This window comes from Tursiops truncatus, chromosome 20 (genome assembly GCF_011762595.2).
Source record: "Tursiops truncatus isolate mTurTru1 chromosome 20, mTurTru1.mat.Y, whole genome shotgun sequence".
NCBI lineage: Eukaryota > Metazoa > Chordata > Mammalia > Artiodactyla > Delphinidae > Tursiops > Tursiops truncatus.
In genome coordinates, this window is record NC_047053.1 from 36,357,809 (window position 1) to 36,371,762 (window position 13,954).

Below are 13,954 nucleotides of genomic sequence, written 5' to 3' on the forward strand. Positions count from 1 at the left end.
TACACACAGATTCACAGTGTTCTACAGGGCTACTCACAGTCACCTCCTGTCACTGCATGGCCAGGATGTACACAGAGTCACTCACAACCTGTATGATACACACAACCCCACTCACCAGGCCAAACGGGCACTCACTCACGGACAGACACGAACACGGTGGGGTGCATTCCACAAGCACACAGCCAAGGTCACACCCTCAAGCACCCGAGCTCCCTGGACCTCACCATCTCCCCCAGCTCCGTCTCCAGGTCACTCTTCTCCACGCAGAGCTTCTCGTAAGCCTGGATCATCTCCCCGAGCTGTTCTTCCTGCTCCTTATTCTTCTGCAACTGGACGGGGCCCGGAGGGGGTGGAGTGCAGCCAGAGTCAGACCCATCTTGACTTGGGGGCAGAGCAGCACCCTGTGCCTCCCACCCCCACTCCCAGCACCCAGTGGAGGGGTAGGAGGAGCTGCAGCTGGTTCTAGGGAGGACCATGGCCATCTCTGATCAAGGAGATGGAAGGTCAGAGGCTGGGGAGGTTATCAGAAATGGACTGGAGCAAAGAGCTCAGGGAGGGCTCACCTCGTGCTGGAACTGGTTGAGCCGTTGCTGCAGGCTGACTTTCTCCACCTCCAGCAGGGAGCCATCCTTGATTTCATACAAAGAGAAGCCGTGCTCCTCTCCAAAGTCATTGATCAGTGGGTACTGCGGGTGGGGCAGGCCCTCAGAAGAGCTTCAGCCTTGCTGTGTCCCCATCCCACAACCTGCGTCAGAATCCTCGCCTCTCCCTCCCCACTCCAGTGGGATCTGTACATCCTGATTCCCATGGCCCTGTAGGCGTCTCCCACCAACCAGATCTTTTTTAGATCCAAGGTCCAGCATTCCAAAGCGGATCCCTCCTGATCCTTTCCTGATTGGTGCTGGGGTCTCCAGAGTTCCCATCCGTCCAGAGCAGCCACATCCCTCGTGAGGGATCCTCAAGTTCCCAAGAGTCTGTACCCTGACCCCTCTTTTGGATCCCTGGAATCTCTGCCGGATCCCCAGTTCCTGCCACCCAGCAGCCCCCTCCCCTGTCACACACACAGCCAGACCCCCGTCATCTCCAGGTTCTGACCTTAATCTCGTAGACTTTGAGGCGGCGGCGGAGGGTGGCATTCTCCCTCTCCAGGCCCCCCAGCCGCTCTTTGATGTCTCCGTAGGCCGTGATCAGGGCAAAGTGGGAGGCGGAGCACATGTCCCCCCCCAGCGAGGGGTCTCCAGGGGCATCCAGCCACACCTCACTGGGCCCCAGGGCCTCCTGGGTCAGGATGCTGATGTCATCCTCAAACATGGACTCCATGGCAAGGGCCTGGGCCACAGCCCGCCCTGGGCCTCCTGGGAGAGCAGGAGCAACGAGCAACGGTGGAGAGGGTGGCCCAGAGCTTGTCCCTAATACCCCTTGTCCTGGCCTGAGGAGCCCTGCGGCCAGCTGGGATGCAGCCTGGTCCTGCCCCCGTGTCTCACAGCCCCCTCCCAGACCCATCTTCTCTTCTCTGCTGCCTTTGGGGGAAGGAGCTAGGACCAGACGGAGGTGGCGGGGGTGGGGGTGGGGGGGGTGGAGCAGTGACAAATAGGGACAAGTAAGTGAGGCCAGCAGCAGGGAAGGGCTCCTTCCGGAACCCAGGGAGAACTGTGGACAGGAGAGGGCTGCCTTCCCAGCACACAGGGCCCAGATGGGGACTGCCTTGACTCACTCCTCAGCCCCTTCTCCACCCCAGGCTTCACTTCCCCAAATACCTTTCTTCCAAGCTCCTCATGCCAGGCCTCTGGCACCCCTGGCTCCTCCCTAAGGAAGGCCCAGTGCTTCTGGGAGGGTCAGCCCCACCACTGACAGAACATCCTCTGCTGGGCCCCCGCCCAACTCCCCGGCTTCCTCCTCTAGGATCCCAGAGTTCAGGAAAAGGAAGTGCTTCCCCCACTCACACCAGGCCGGGCGGCTGTGGCAACCCTCCAGGCCCTCCACACCCCTGACCTGGGACCCACAGGAGGTCATCGGCTGAGTGTCTGAGGGTACACAGTGGGGAAGGGGGCTCTGGGAGAGAGCCCGGCGCAGGTGGAGAGGGCTGACAGAGAATTCTGAAGCCTGGCCTGTGTGCCTGAACAGAGGGAAATGGGGAGCCCTGAGAGGGGGCAGGAATGACTCAGGGCTCCCGAAAGAGTAGGCGAGGGGGTGCGTGTGTACTTTTCCTGGCCCTGTTTATGAATGTGTGTCTGTGGTTGGCATGTGTGGGGGGAATGTGTGTGTCTGTGAATGAGTGTAGGTGTATCACAGTCAATGAGTGCCTTAGCGGGGCTGCGGGCGGGCGGGGGGGGGGGGGTCGGAGGGAGTGGGGAAGTGGCCAGGAGGCCGTGTGTGTTTGTGTGTGCACGCGTGCGTGAGCGTGTGTGAAGGGTGGGCACGTTCGGGGCCGTGTGTCACGTGAGGCACTATGGGAATGTCCGAGGTGTGTGCGCGCGCGCCAGAGCGTGTGTGCCCGTAGGAGAGGGGGCTCCCGAGGTGTGAGTTGAGGCAGTGGGGTCCGCGACATCCCAAAATCGGGCAGCAGGAGCCTGGGGTGAAGAGGGCCCAGGCCCAGGCCCCAACACTGCCCCGCCTTAAGTGCCAGGGAAACGCGTGTGACCGGGTCTGAGTAAGGAGTGTGTGCGCGCGTATTTGTACGGCTGGCCCCACCTTTAACCCTCTCCTCCCCAGGCCCATCCCCTCTCCCCAAACTCCGCTGTCCGCGCTCACCACACCCGCCCAGACCCCCGGCTGGCCGGCCACCTCGGGCCCAACTCCACTAGCCAGGGCTCTGGACCCTTAGCGGCCGCGACCAGTGTTCGATTCCTCTGCATCCCCCCCCTCGGCCCAGCGACCCCGCGCGAGAGCGACTGCAGGCGGATGGGGAGGGGGTGCCTCCTCGGCCCCGGGCCCCTTCTGCGGTCCCTTTAAGAGCCGCCCTTTAAACCCCTTTAGCTCGGCGGACAGAAACTGTCGCCCCTCCCCTCTCAGGGGCCGAGACCAGGCAGCCCCCTCCCCCACAGCCGGCCGAGCCCCGGGGCCCCAGTCCGCCGTTGCCGGGCCGGGGAAAGGGCTCCGGATGCGGTGCGGCCTGAGGAGCGGCGGAGGAGGGGGAAAGGGGGAATGCGGACTGCCGACGCCGGACCCTTCCCTCCCCGCCACCCTGGGCCAGCTGCGGGCCAACCTCCCGCCCCCTCCTCCGGTCCACCCCGCGACCCACTGGGGCCGGCCCTGGACGCCGTTCCCCTCCCCCCGCCCAGCCCAGCCGGGACTCACAGCTGCTGCGGGTTCCTGCTGGTAATCGCAGCTTACCCCCTCCGCCTGCTCCCTCCCCAGACCGGTGCCCCCACCCCCCTGGCACCGCGCTCTGCTCTCGCCCTGTCGCCGCCGGGTCTCTCCCCACCCCCCACCCCCTCCCCCCAACCCCCTCCCTCGCTCCCGCCCCGCTCCTCCTCCTCCGCCGCCGCCGCTGCCGCCGCCGCCGCCGCCTCCTCCTCTTCCTCCTCCTCCTCCCCCCGGCTGCTCCGGGTTTCCCCGGCTGGGAAGGCGCCCCGGACCCCGCCGCGGCCACCACCACGTGGCAAGGGGCGGCCGGCCCCCGGCGTGCGGCCCCGCCTGGCAGCGCGCCCGGCGCCCACCAGCTCCCTGCTGCGCGGCCCATGCTCCGCGCCCCTCCCAGACGCCTCCCATCGCACTGTGGCTTGGCGGCGTGTGTGGGGGAGTTTGCGGACGGCGCCGGGGCTCAGGAGGTGCTTTGGAATTTGCTTTGGGGCTGTATGTTTTGGGGAAAGTGAGGTTCTTTATTTGGATTGTTTTGGTCTTTGATCTTTTGAGAAGGAAAATATTAGACCTACTCTTCATAGCTCTTGGGAGAGGGCGCATTGCAATGATAATGAATACAATGACCTTAGGGTCCAGTCGGAGAGATTAGAGTTAAATCAGTAACTTCTTTGGAATTGAGAGTGAGCTAAGAAGATCAAAGTTCATTAGGAAGGGGGACAGCTTTCCTCTCCCACACACAGCCCCCTCCCCCCAACACACAGACGCACCCACAGGCCAGCGAAGTGAACAAACAACAGATTTCACCCTTCCACAAAGATTATTTGAGCACCGGCCAAACTGCTGGGCAGGAGTCACAAGTTTTTGCCACTTTCCCACTGTGTGACCTTGGGCAAGTTACTTAACCTCTCTGAATTAAATTGGAGTTAATTCCTGACCTGGGCAACTGTAGGAGAGGAATGGGGACCAGAACTAAAGGTGCTCTGTGAATCCTTAGGGGGGTGTTAATAAGTCATTTTGGTTATTCCCTGATGGATTAAAAAACCATGGGCAGAGGCATGGTCAACCTTGTTGCAGGTAAGGAATGATCAAGGGAAACTCTGGAGGACTCTGGCTAACCCCTAACAAGCCAACCCTGGAAAGAGAGTATAGGCTAAGGAGGGGGCTTTTGGCAGGCTCAGAATTTAGCTTGAAGCCTCCCATCTGGAGAGAGGGTTCAGGCTGCTGGGAACCTGAGCCTATCTTTTTGGCTCCTGGAGGAGGTGGGTGGTGAATCTGGAAGGGGCAGGAGAAAAGGTTTCTTGCTTGCTGTGAGCTTTGAGAAGCAGCAGCAGCAGTTCCCATTTTGTCCCACTGTAGGGAGAAGATTGGGCTGGAGGGTGAGCTCCTCCTCCTAGGAGAGCCAGCGGGGGCTGTGTACTCTTTATTTTCAAAGAAAGGGATTCTCACTGGCTCCCTTCCTCCTCCTCCTCCTGCTGGGTTCCCTTCCAGTTGCTCCTGCTAGCCTTTTACGGTCCAGAACACTAGCTTTCTCTGAGCCATGTGGGACAACCCACCTGCCCTTTAGATATAAAGGCTACCCACAGGTGTCATCTCCCTTAAGGCTGCACAGGTTCTCTTCTAAAACTTAGAAGACCAGGCAAAAGATTGGAGGCTGGGCTTAAAGGTAGTGGGGCTGTCTCTGAGGCCTCAATGAGTGTGGATTTGGCCATCAACTGGCCTGAAACTGACTGGCAAGCCTTCCCTCACTGAAAAGGGTAATGGGTCCAGGTACCGTCTAAGCACACACTCTACAGGATGAGTTGTCAGGTCCTGATGCTGCTGGGCTGCTCAGGGTACAGGCCTGAGTCACCCAGCCGGGCACAGCCCAGTGGTTTATCTGGGATTCTAAGCAGTTGGTAGCAAAAGCCCAACAGAGATTATGCCTGGTTCAGGTGCCCCCAAAATACCTCCCTGGAATCTAGACCTGATCTCATTGCATTCTCCCTGTTTTCTGGTTCTGTTGCTCATATTGGACAGACAGTTCTGAGAACAGAAACTGTATCCCATCTGTCTTCATAGCCCTAGGTGCCCAGATAGTATCTGCTCACTATACACTTACTTATTCAACAAAGATTTCTTGAACACCTATTATGTGCTGGATGCTGAGAATACAGTGATGAGCATGTCTCTGAAGGACAAACATGTATCTCCTGCCCTCTTGGAGCTTATGTTCTCGTAGAGGAGTCAGACAAAAAAAGAAAGATTAATAAATGAAACATTATAAATTGTGATAAAAAGTAAAAAGACACAAGGGGCAACAATAGGGAAGAATTGGAGGGGGGTATCTGCTTTAGATAAAGTAGAGAAGTTCTCCCTGATGAGGTAATGTTTAAGCTAAATCTTAAGGGGTAGGAAGGAGTGTTCCTGGTTGAATGAATAAGTGAATGAAGTTGTGTAACTTTGGATGAGTTATTCTCACCTCTGTAGGCCTGTTTCTTCATCTGAGAAAACTGGAGATTGGTCTGAATTCCTTCTAAGAACCCATGATATTATCAGGGCTCATCATGATAGAGACAGAAAAAGGTAAAACCCAGGGTCCTGGTGAAAGGGGAAGGGTGGTAGAGGGAAGTGAGAGGAGAAGAGGGAATGTGGTGGACAACTGGTCGGGCTCGAGTTGTGCGACATTTGTAAATGGCATTCACAGGTGCTGTGAGAGGACCTGTCTCCAGTAGTTACTGGTAGGAGAGACAGTGCAGAAGCAGGAGCCAAGTCACCCCTGCATGTTTCCTCCTTGGAAACCATCAGGGGGAGACTGTTTCCCACTCCCAGGACCCTTGCTTTGGAGAAACACTTTAACCTTCCTGTCCCATTCTTGCCTGAAAAGAGTAGGAAGAGGTGGCGTTAGCAGCTGGCAAAAATTGAATCAAAATAAAACGCAGATGACTCAGATAGAATCAGGCTGGCAGAAAAATTGATTAGACACATGTGACAATGCAGGATCCGGTTGCCACCTTAGCCCTTCAGTTCTAGATCCTAGAAAATTAGGGTTTGCTGCGGAACCATCCTGGGATTCCAACTGTAGCTGCTGGTCTTCCATCAAATCAGAGGTTTGGGCAGTGGTGGAAAGTCTCATTCCTTCCCCAGGTCCTCCAATTTCTGTGGAGGTAATGCACATCCTCCAATCAAATTTGCAAGGTTTGGGTGGAAAGTTTATAACTATTTGTGCTTCATATTCTCCGCGACTGTGTTCATTTCTGCTCTCTCCCAAACAACTAAAAATTAGTCTACAGGCATCTTGTTTTATTGTGCTTCACTTTATTGCACTTCTCAGATACTGCATGGGTTTTGTTTTGTTTTTTAACATCTTTATTGGAGTATAATTGCTTTACAATGGTGTGTTAGTTTCTGCTGTATAACAAAGTGAATCAGTTATACATATACATATGTTCCCATCTCTTCCCTCTTGCGTCTCCCTCCCTCCCACCCTCCCTATCCCACCCCTCTAGGTGGTCACAAACCACCGAGCTGATCTCCCTGTGCTATGCGGCTGCTTCCCACTAGCTATCTATTTTACGTTTAGTAGTGTATATATGTCCATGCCACTCTCTCACTTTGTCACAGCTTACCCCTCCCCCTCCCCATATCCTCAAGTCTATGCTCTAGTAGGTCTGTGTCTTTATTCCTGTCTCACCCCTAGGTTTTTTACAAATGGCAATTTTGTGGCAACCCTACATTGTGCAAGTCTATTGGGACCATTTTTCCAACAGCATTATTATTATTTTTTAAAATATTTATTTGGTTGCTCTGGGTCTTAGTTGTGGCACACGGAATCTTTAGCTGTGGCATGCAAACTCTTAGTTGCAGCATGTGGGATCTAGTTCCCTGACCAGGGATCGAATCTGGGCCCCCTGCATTGGGAGTGCAGAGTCTTAGCCACTGGACCACGAGGGAAGTCCCCCAACAGCATTATTTTTAAATTAAGGTATGTACATTGTTTTTTCACACATACTGCTTTTGCACACTTAATAGACTATAGTAAATATCTTTTTTTTTTTTTTTAATTTGGCCACGCCACGAGGCATGTAGGATCTTAGTTTCCTGACCAGGGATTGAACTTGCGGCCCCTGCATTGGAAGCGCGGAGTCTTAACCACTGGACTGCCAGTGAAGTCCCTAAATATAACTTTTTCTATGCACAGGGGAAACCAAAATATTGGCATGACTCACTTTATCGAGATATTCACTTTATTGTGGTGGTCTGCAACGGAACCTGCAGTATCTCTGAGGTAGGTATGCCTGTATTGAATTTTTTTTTAAATAAATTTATTTTTGGCTTCGTTGGGTCTTCATTCATTGCTGTGTGCGGGCTTTCTCTAGTTGCGTGAGCAGGGGCCTACTCTTCATTGCAGTGCGCGGGCTTCTTATTGCGGTGGCTTCTCTTGCTGTGGAGCACCGGCTCTAGTCGTGTGGGCTTCAGTAGTTGTGGCTCGCGAGCTCACTAGTTGTGGCACATGGATTCTAGAGCGCAGGCTCAGTAGTTGGGGCACATGGGCTCTAGTTGCTCCAAGGCATGTGGGATCTTCCCGGGTCAGGGCTTGAACCAGTGTCCCCTGCATTGGCAGGTGGATTCTTAACCACTGCGCCACCAGGGAAGCCCCAAAGCCATGTCTTAATTCTTTTCCTCAGGATGGTGATAGGCTGCCCCTCTGCATCCAGAGCTCAGGCTGGGCACCAAAGCCGAGACGTACTTTGCTTTCAAACAAGAAGGTATGTTTCACACACACAGCTAAGCTCAGGAACTTATGGCTTAGGAGCACCTGTGAGATGAAACAGTTCAGGCCTCCTACCCGCACTGCACTGCTCAGGGTCGGCTGACAGCGCAGGGGTAATTCAGACATGGAGCTTACTCAGCAGCCTGTGGCCTTTTGGGCCACTAGGCACCAACATCCACCCTGCCCCCCAGCCCTGGTTCCCAAAAGCTTCTAGCTCAGAGGGAAGATGAAGCAGAAGTGCAGGGAGATGATTCAAATCCCAGTTGGGAGGAAAGTTGGCTTTAGGGAAGTATGCCACCTCCCACCAATCCTTGAATTGAGTCTGATAGTTGACAAAGGTTAACAATTGGACGTCACTATAGAATTACCGCAAAATGACTTTGCCATTTAATTCCAAAGCCCCTTCATCCAGGGCTCTCCCTGCTTGTTACCTGGAAGCTTGCTGGGAGCAGAGGCTCATCTGCTCATCCTCTAACCCTGCATAGCACACAGTATGCAGCAGCCCAGCAGGACAAGCACAGCCTATGGAGTCGGGACTGCTTGGCTAGCCCACGTGATTTTGGCAAGATTCTTGCCCCTTCTGTGCTTCTCCTCCCTCATCTGTCAACTGGGACTAAAATGGTGCTCTTGTTAAAGGGTTGATGAGGGTTACTTTCATTATCCTATATAAGATGCTTATTACAAGCCTGGCATCTGGTAATGCATAAAATCAACACTGTACGTCTAATTATTGATTAATCCTATTCCCATTCCTCCAATTAACCCAAGGTTAAGAGGCTAGCCTGAAGTCATCCAGCAAACGAGGGTAAGAGTTAGGTGCCCAAGTGTCTTGAGGCTCTGCCATTCCCAGGTTTCTGGATGTTCTGCCCCTCAAAGGCTAAGTGATGCCATTTCAGAAACTCCCTGAACTGTACTGACATGTCATTAGTTCAACAAATACTTACTGAGGGTCTACTGTATGTCAGGCACTGCTCTAAGCTGGGGAAAGACAGTCAAGGTCACCAAATTTGGGAGCTTTCATTATAGTTGGGAAAACTGGCAATAAATAAGCAACAAATATACCTTTAGACAGTGTTGTGAAGGAAATGCATGGCACAGCATAAATATGTACAGCATGGATCCTTGTTTTGTATTACTAAGATACCGACAGCATCTGTCCAGGACAAATGTTGAGGAAAGCTTGGGTTTTGGTATGACAGAACTGGGTTTGAATTCGAGCTCCATGTGACCTTGGTCTGATAAATTAATCTTTCTGCTCCTCATTCCTATATATTCCCCTATACAGAACTCTGTTAAGGTTGCTGTGGGAATTAAGATATAATAAACATAAAATCTTTTCAGTGTTTACTGTTTTTTCACATCAGACAGGTCAAGCTGGAATCCTTGATGAGGCCAGGTGGAACTGTAGCCTTGTACTGTATGTACTTTTTCAGTGTTTGTTGAGGAGGCGGGTATATGGGAACGGGGAATGACCTGGAGGGCTGCTGGAAAAAAAATTCTTAGGAGAAGCAGTTCTTCCTTACCATTTGATAATGAACCAATACCATTCTTTCCTCTAAGTATACCTTCAATGGAGAAATATTTAACACAGTCTAGTCAAGAATTACAAGTTACCCTCTATAACCCAGTAATCTCCAAATCTGGGTACAGAAAGAAAATATTAGAACTCCTATTTATATTTATTTTTCATATAATTGCTTTTTAATTATCTATTTTTGTGCCTTGTTACACAATATATGGGTACAGTAGTACAGGTATATAATTTATCAACACATGGGGGTACGCATGATCAAAAATTCCTTACTGCAGGGGTGTGCAATTAGAAATGGTGAAAGGCCACATGGAGGCTAAGGTAGGAAAATGAAGGTCTGCCCTCATTTTACTTGCCCAACATAAACTAAGAAAGTGCATTTTTTCATAAAGTAGCCTGCAGGCATCTCGCTGCACTAATAAACAGCAGGGTGAAGGAAAGGACCCAGTTTCTTAATCTCAAGTCAGTGTTCTATCCTCTACAAGTCTCTAGGGGGGGAAAAGTGGAAGCAGAAATTAAATACACGCTGCAAACTAAGTAAAAATCCAACCTTTGGATAAGCCATTAAATAGACGAGATCATTAGCCTGCAAAATATGCACAAGACAGAGGACAATCTCCAGCAGCTTCAGATCTCTCTGGACAGGAAACCTCCTCCACGTAGTCATTTTTCACTACCTCATTTGTAGAAAACTTTCATTCATATCCCATTGTACTACGTAGAGCTAATTTTTAAGACAGATGTGTCCTTCCTCTCCCCAACTCACACATCTATCACCACATGCACCAGCTTCTTTCAAACAACTCATTTCACCTCCAAGGAGGTGACACCGTCTGGAACCAAAAATGAAGCGGCAAAATGTTGAAAATAAAAATAAAGCGGACTTTATTTAGAAGATAAAGGTGGTGTTATCAGTTTTGGTTAATAAAGTTGGGCTCAAGTGTTTTAACAGGTCTTTACTGCCATCACAGACTGGCATGCCAAGGGCATTCTGAATGCCAATTACAGACTGAAGTTGTTTCAAAATCCAAGATGCTGTCAAAATCTGATGATGGAGCTTGGATTTGGATGTTTTTCTTAAAGTTGGACTGACACATTTCTTATATATGAGTGACTAGATTACTTGGTTCTGAAAATGAAAACACTACACTGAGCAGTTCCCCTCCTCCACAAGTCCGTAAGGCAATGTTGCAGTTGCCTCTGACAGCCAAAATCTCAACATTTCAACAGGGGAGCTAAGAGGAACTGGGAAAATGAAAAGCAATGTAATTGTAATTGATATAGGCAGCTGCCACTTGTGGCAAACCAAAGCCTAGTCCGATGCCTATTTTCTTCACATTTGCACTGCCATCTTACCAGACGGTAACTACATTCTTGAAGGAATGTGCCAAGACTAGAGTGGGGAAGGCCCAGACAGTGAGTGGGCAGAATGCATTTTGCATCCATTTGCCTTAGGTGGTACAATTAAGGACAAATACCTAGTGGGAAGACCCACTAGCCAAAGGTAACTAGAAAAGAGGGTAATAAATGCATAACCAGTGCAGAGTAACTGCGAGGCACCAAGACCACAGTCCAACCAGCCCATTTTCCTCCTCTCCATCACTGAGTGGATCTGGGAGAAAGCATTAATAACAGCACTTGTCAACTGCTTCCCTGGAACAAAACATGACAAAACACACGGGTTTTGTTTTCATTATGGTTCTCGGTGTACTTTATTCTCCTGCTGTCTAGCTAAGCAGCCCACACAGGACAGAAATGGGTAGCACTGAGGAATGATCAGATTTTTTTTTCTCCCCAATATTCCTGCCCCCTCCCTAAGCCCTGACCAACCCTTATCAGGAATGGTTAGTATATCACCCTTTCCCTCAAGAACAACTAAAATTTAAACAAGGCATTATAGGGCCAGGTCTCTTCAGAGGGCTCAGGAGCTGGTGTGAGCTCTTTATTCACAATGGAGTGTCTTTCCTTCAAACACCTGGATTTTTTTTTTTGTACACTGGTTCATAGATCGGCACTTGACTTTGAACCTGGCACCAAAAGGCACAATATCTGATACCCTGTACAAGAGCTATTAGAGATGCTGCCGTATGGATGGGCAAAACTGAGCCAATCCCGCTTATGAATGGAAGGCTTGAACAGGGAGTTGGCAAAGAGAAACATGTAAGCCCATATTTTTTGCTAGAATGGAAATGAAAGTGGGAAATTAAGGTCTTTTTAATCCTCCAAATACCTGGAAGCAATTTAAAAATCTTTCTTGGTGCTTTTGAAAGCAGCATATTCAAAATGCCAGCGAAAACTCCTAATAACTGCAGACCCAAAAGGGGATCAAAGCTTACCAACATCCCTCCTTATTGCTGAAAAAGTCTAAAACCAAAATTCAGGGTGCCCTGTTTCCTTGTAAAAGGGAAAATAATTAAGTCTGATTTATCATCATAGCACATCACACTTTAAAAAAAATATTACAGCGTGTGACCAGGGGAATGTTTTGACACCATTTTATTAATCTTCAACTTCAGTGGAAAAATATAACCTTTTTCAAGTGCCATTTTCATCATAAGAGTTCTAGCATATATATATATGTGTATATATATACACACACATATATATTCCTTTGTTTTGATTACTTGGTTTTGAAGTGCAGCAAGAGACCAATACCGCATTATAATCAATCAAATAAAAGAGAACAGAAGGCCAAGCAGTTTCCAAATGGTTATTTTATCAGATTGTTTAAACATTAAATTTATCCTTGTTTGCAATCCAAAATAGTTACCTGAAATTTGCTGTTTGTGTTTACTTTTATGGTATGTTTATTTTCTAAACTCTTTGGCACAATTTTCTGGGGGCGTTCAGACTGCCAAGATACATGTCAGGAGAGAACTTTTCTTTTGTGCTGCCAATTATGAGCATTTAAATTTTGGTTTGTTGGGTTGTGGCTTTCTTTTGTTTTCGAAGTCTGCATTCTTTATTTGTAACAACTGTATTTTTATTTTTTCTATATCCTCTAACTCCAGAGTTCCCCCCCACCCCACTTCTACATTCACAGTTGAACCATATTATTAGGAAAGGCGCCTTGATGAAAAGATCAGGGTGGGAGCTCTGACCATTCGTCAGTGTTATCCCTAGAATTAAAAAAAAAAAAAAAAAAAAAAAGAAAAAAAACCCAAAAAACAAAACCTAAGAGCGTCTTTCCTTTTTTTCCGTCTTATATCTCTTGTGCTGCATCAGTAGACAGAACTTCAGTTAGTTTCATGAAATGCAACATCCTAACCTCTTTTTTTCTGGGAAAAAGAAACTGCAATGACTTGAAGTTGAGAATGTGGATACCGCCTCACTCACACACACTCATTCTCAGACTGTAAAGAATCCCTCACCCTCCTTTCAGCCAGCACGCATACAGTACCAGTACCACGTGGCAAAGGTACACCAAAGGTGGGCTTGAGACCCAGGCTCCATCTTTCTCATCAGTAGCAAAGGCCAGGATGCCTTTTACAACAAAGCACCACAGCTGAACCCAGTCCCTCCTCCTCTCCCCCAAACTAGTCATTCCACTCGGCACCGGCCAAAAGACAGAAAAGCTAGTTCTAGCCTCTCCTGGGAAGAGAGAGCTTTCTTTTTTTTTAAAAGTAAATCCACCATTTTTCTCTTTTCCAAGATGGCCGACATTATGGTTTTCTACGAAGTCAGTGATTACTTAGCTCACCAGCAGCGCTGCTGTTGATGGCTGCAGCTGCTGCTGTGGCAGGATTTTCAGTGTGGTGTGTTTTCAAGCCTCACTCACTCATCCTCTCATTCCCAAACATTCAGCATCCGTGCACACTCCTCACTTCCGGGTTTTTCAAAAGATTGGAGATTTCCAGTGGGGGTCTCAGGTTATCATCCCAATGGTAACAGATCTAAAAACAGATTGGAAAAAAGGTCAATTTTTGAAATCCCATATAGCCAGTAGAGCCAAACACCTCTCTGATTCCTACAATTAAGTGCTTATAGACCTGAATGGAATTTGTCAACTTTTCAATCATTAGCACTTATGAAGGGTAGGAAACTGAAAAGATAAAACTCAAAATAGCCAATTTTACTGAGATCTGTGGTGTAAGATAACTCACTAAGTGAGAGGAAAATAAATTAAAACTACATTTCAAAGCAGAGGTCAGACAACTCCGACTTTGGATATCTTCTGTAAAAGAAAGCAATGTCTCAAAGCACTGCAGTAAAGAAATAAAAGAACATGAGGAAAGAAATACAGAGTAGAAAGAGAATTTTGGGAAAATGCCATTATCGATGACTTTATTAAGGTCCAAAATGATTTGGGGACTTCAGTGAATTCTAGTTATGTAATTTCTGTTCTTTATCACCATGAGGAACCAAAAACG

The 13,954-nt window shown here is 49.3% G+C and overlaps 2 protein-coding genes and 1 long non-coding RNA gene across 7 annotated transcripts in view; 1 reads left to right on the forward strand and 2 right to left on the reverse strand.

Moving 5' to 3' along the window:
* The window catches only part of TBKBP1 (TBK1 binding protein 1), a 17,473-nt gene extending 14,050 nt beyond the window's left edge, over positions 1–3,423 (reverse strand). For 2 of the 5 annotated variants that reach the window (XM_033847309.2, XM_033847308.2), the window contains exons 1-3: positions 1,096–2,372; positions 564–686; positions 225–329 (exon numbers count right to left, since the gene is read on the reverse strand). In XM_033847309.2, coding sequence (XP_033703200.1) covers positions 225–329; positions 564–686; positions 1,096–1,503 — 636 coding nt within the window. In that variant the 5' untranslated portion in view covers positions 1,504–2,372. Of the gene's footprint in view, positions 1–224; positions 330–563; positions 687–1,095; positions 2,373–3,297 lie in introns of those variants that run through there. The other 3 variants (XM_033847312.2, XM_033847311.2, XM_033847310.2) reach the window with 3 other exon arrangements.
* On the forward strand, positions 3,393–12,757 carry LOC109548252 (uncharacterized). Its single transcript, XR_002174295.3, has 3 exons — positions 3,393–7,567; positions 7,968–8,048; positions 8,453–12,757. It is a non-coding gene; the product is annotated as an uncharacterized lncRNA (long non-coding RNA).
* The window catches only part of KPNB1 (karyopherin subunit beta 1), a 25,601-nt gene continuing 22,092 nt past the window's right edge, over positions 10,446–13,954 (reverse strand). Inside the window, exon 22 of the mRNA XM_019924966.3 lies at positions 10,446–13,477. Within this exon, the coding sequence (XP_019780525.1) occupies position 13,477 (1 nt within the window). The 3' untranslated portion in view covers positions 10,446–13,476. The remainder of the gene's footprint in view (positions 13,478–13,954) is intronic.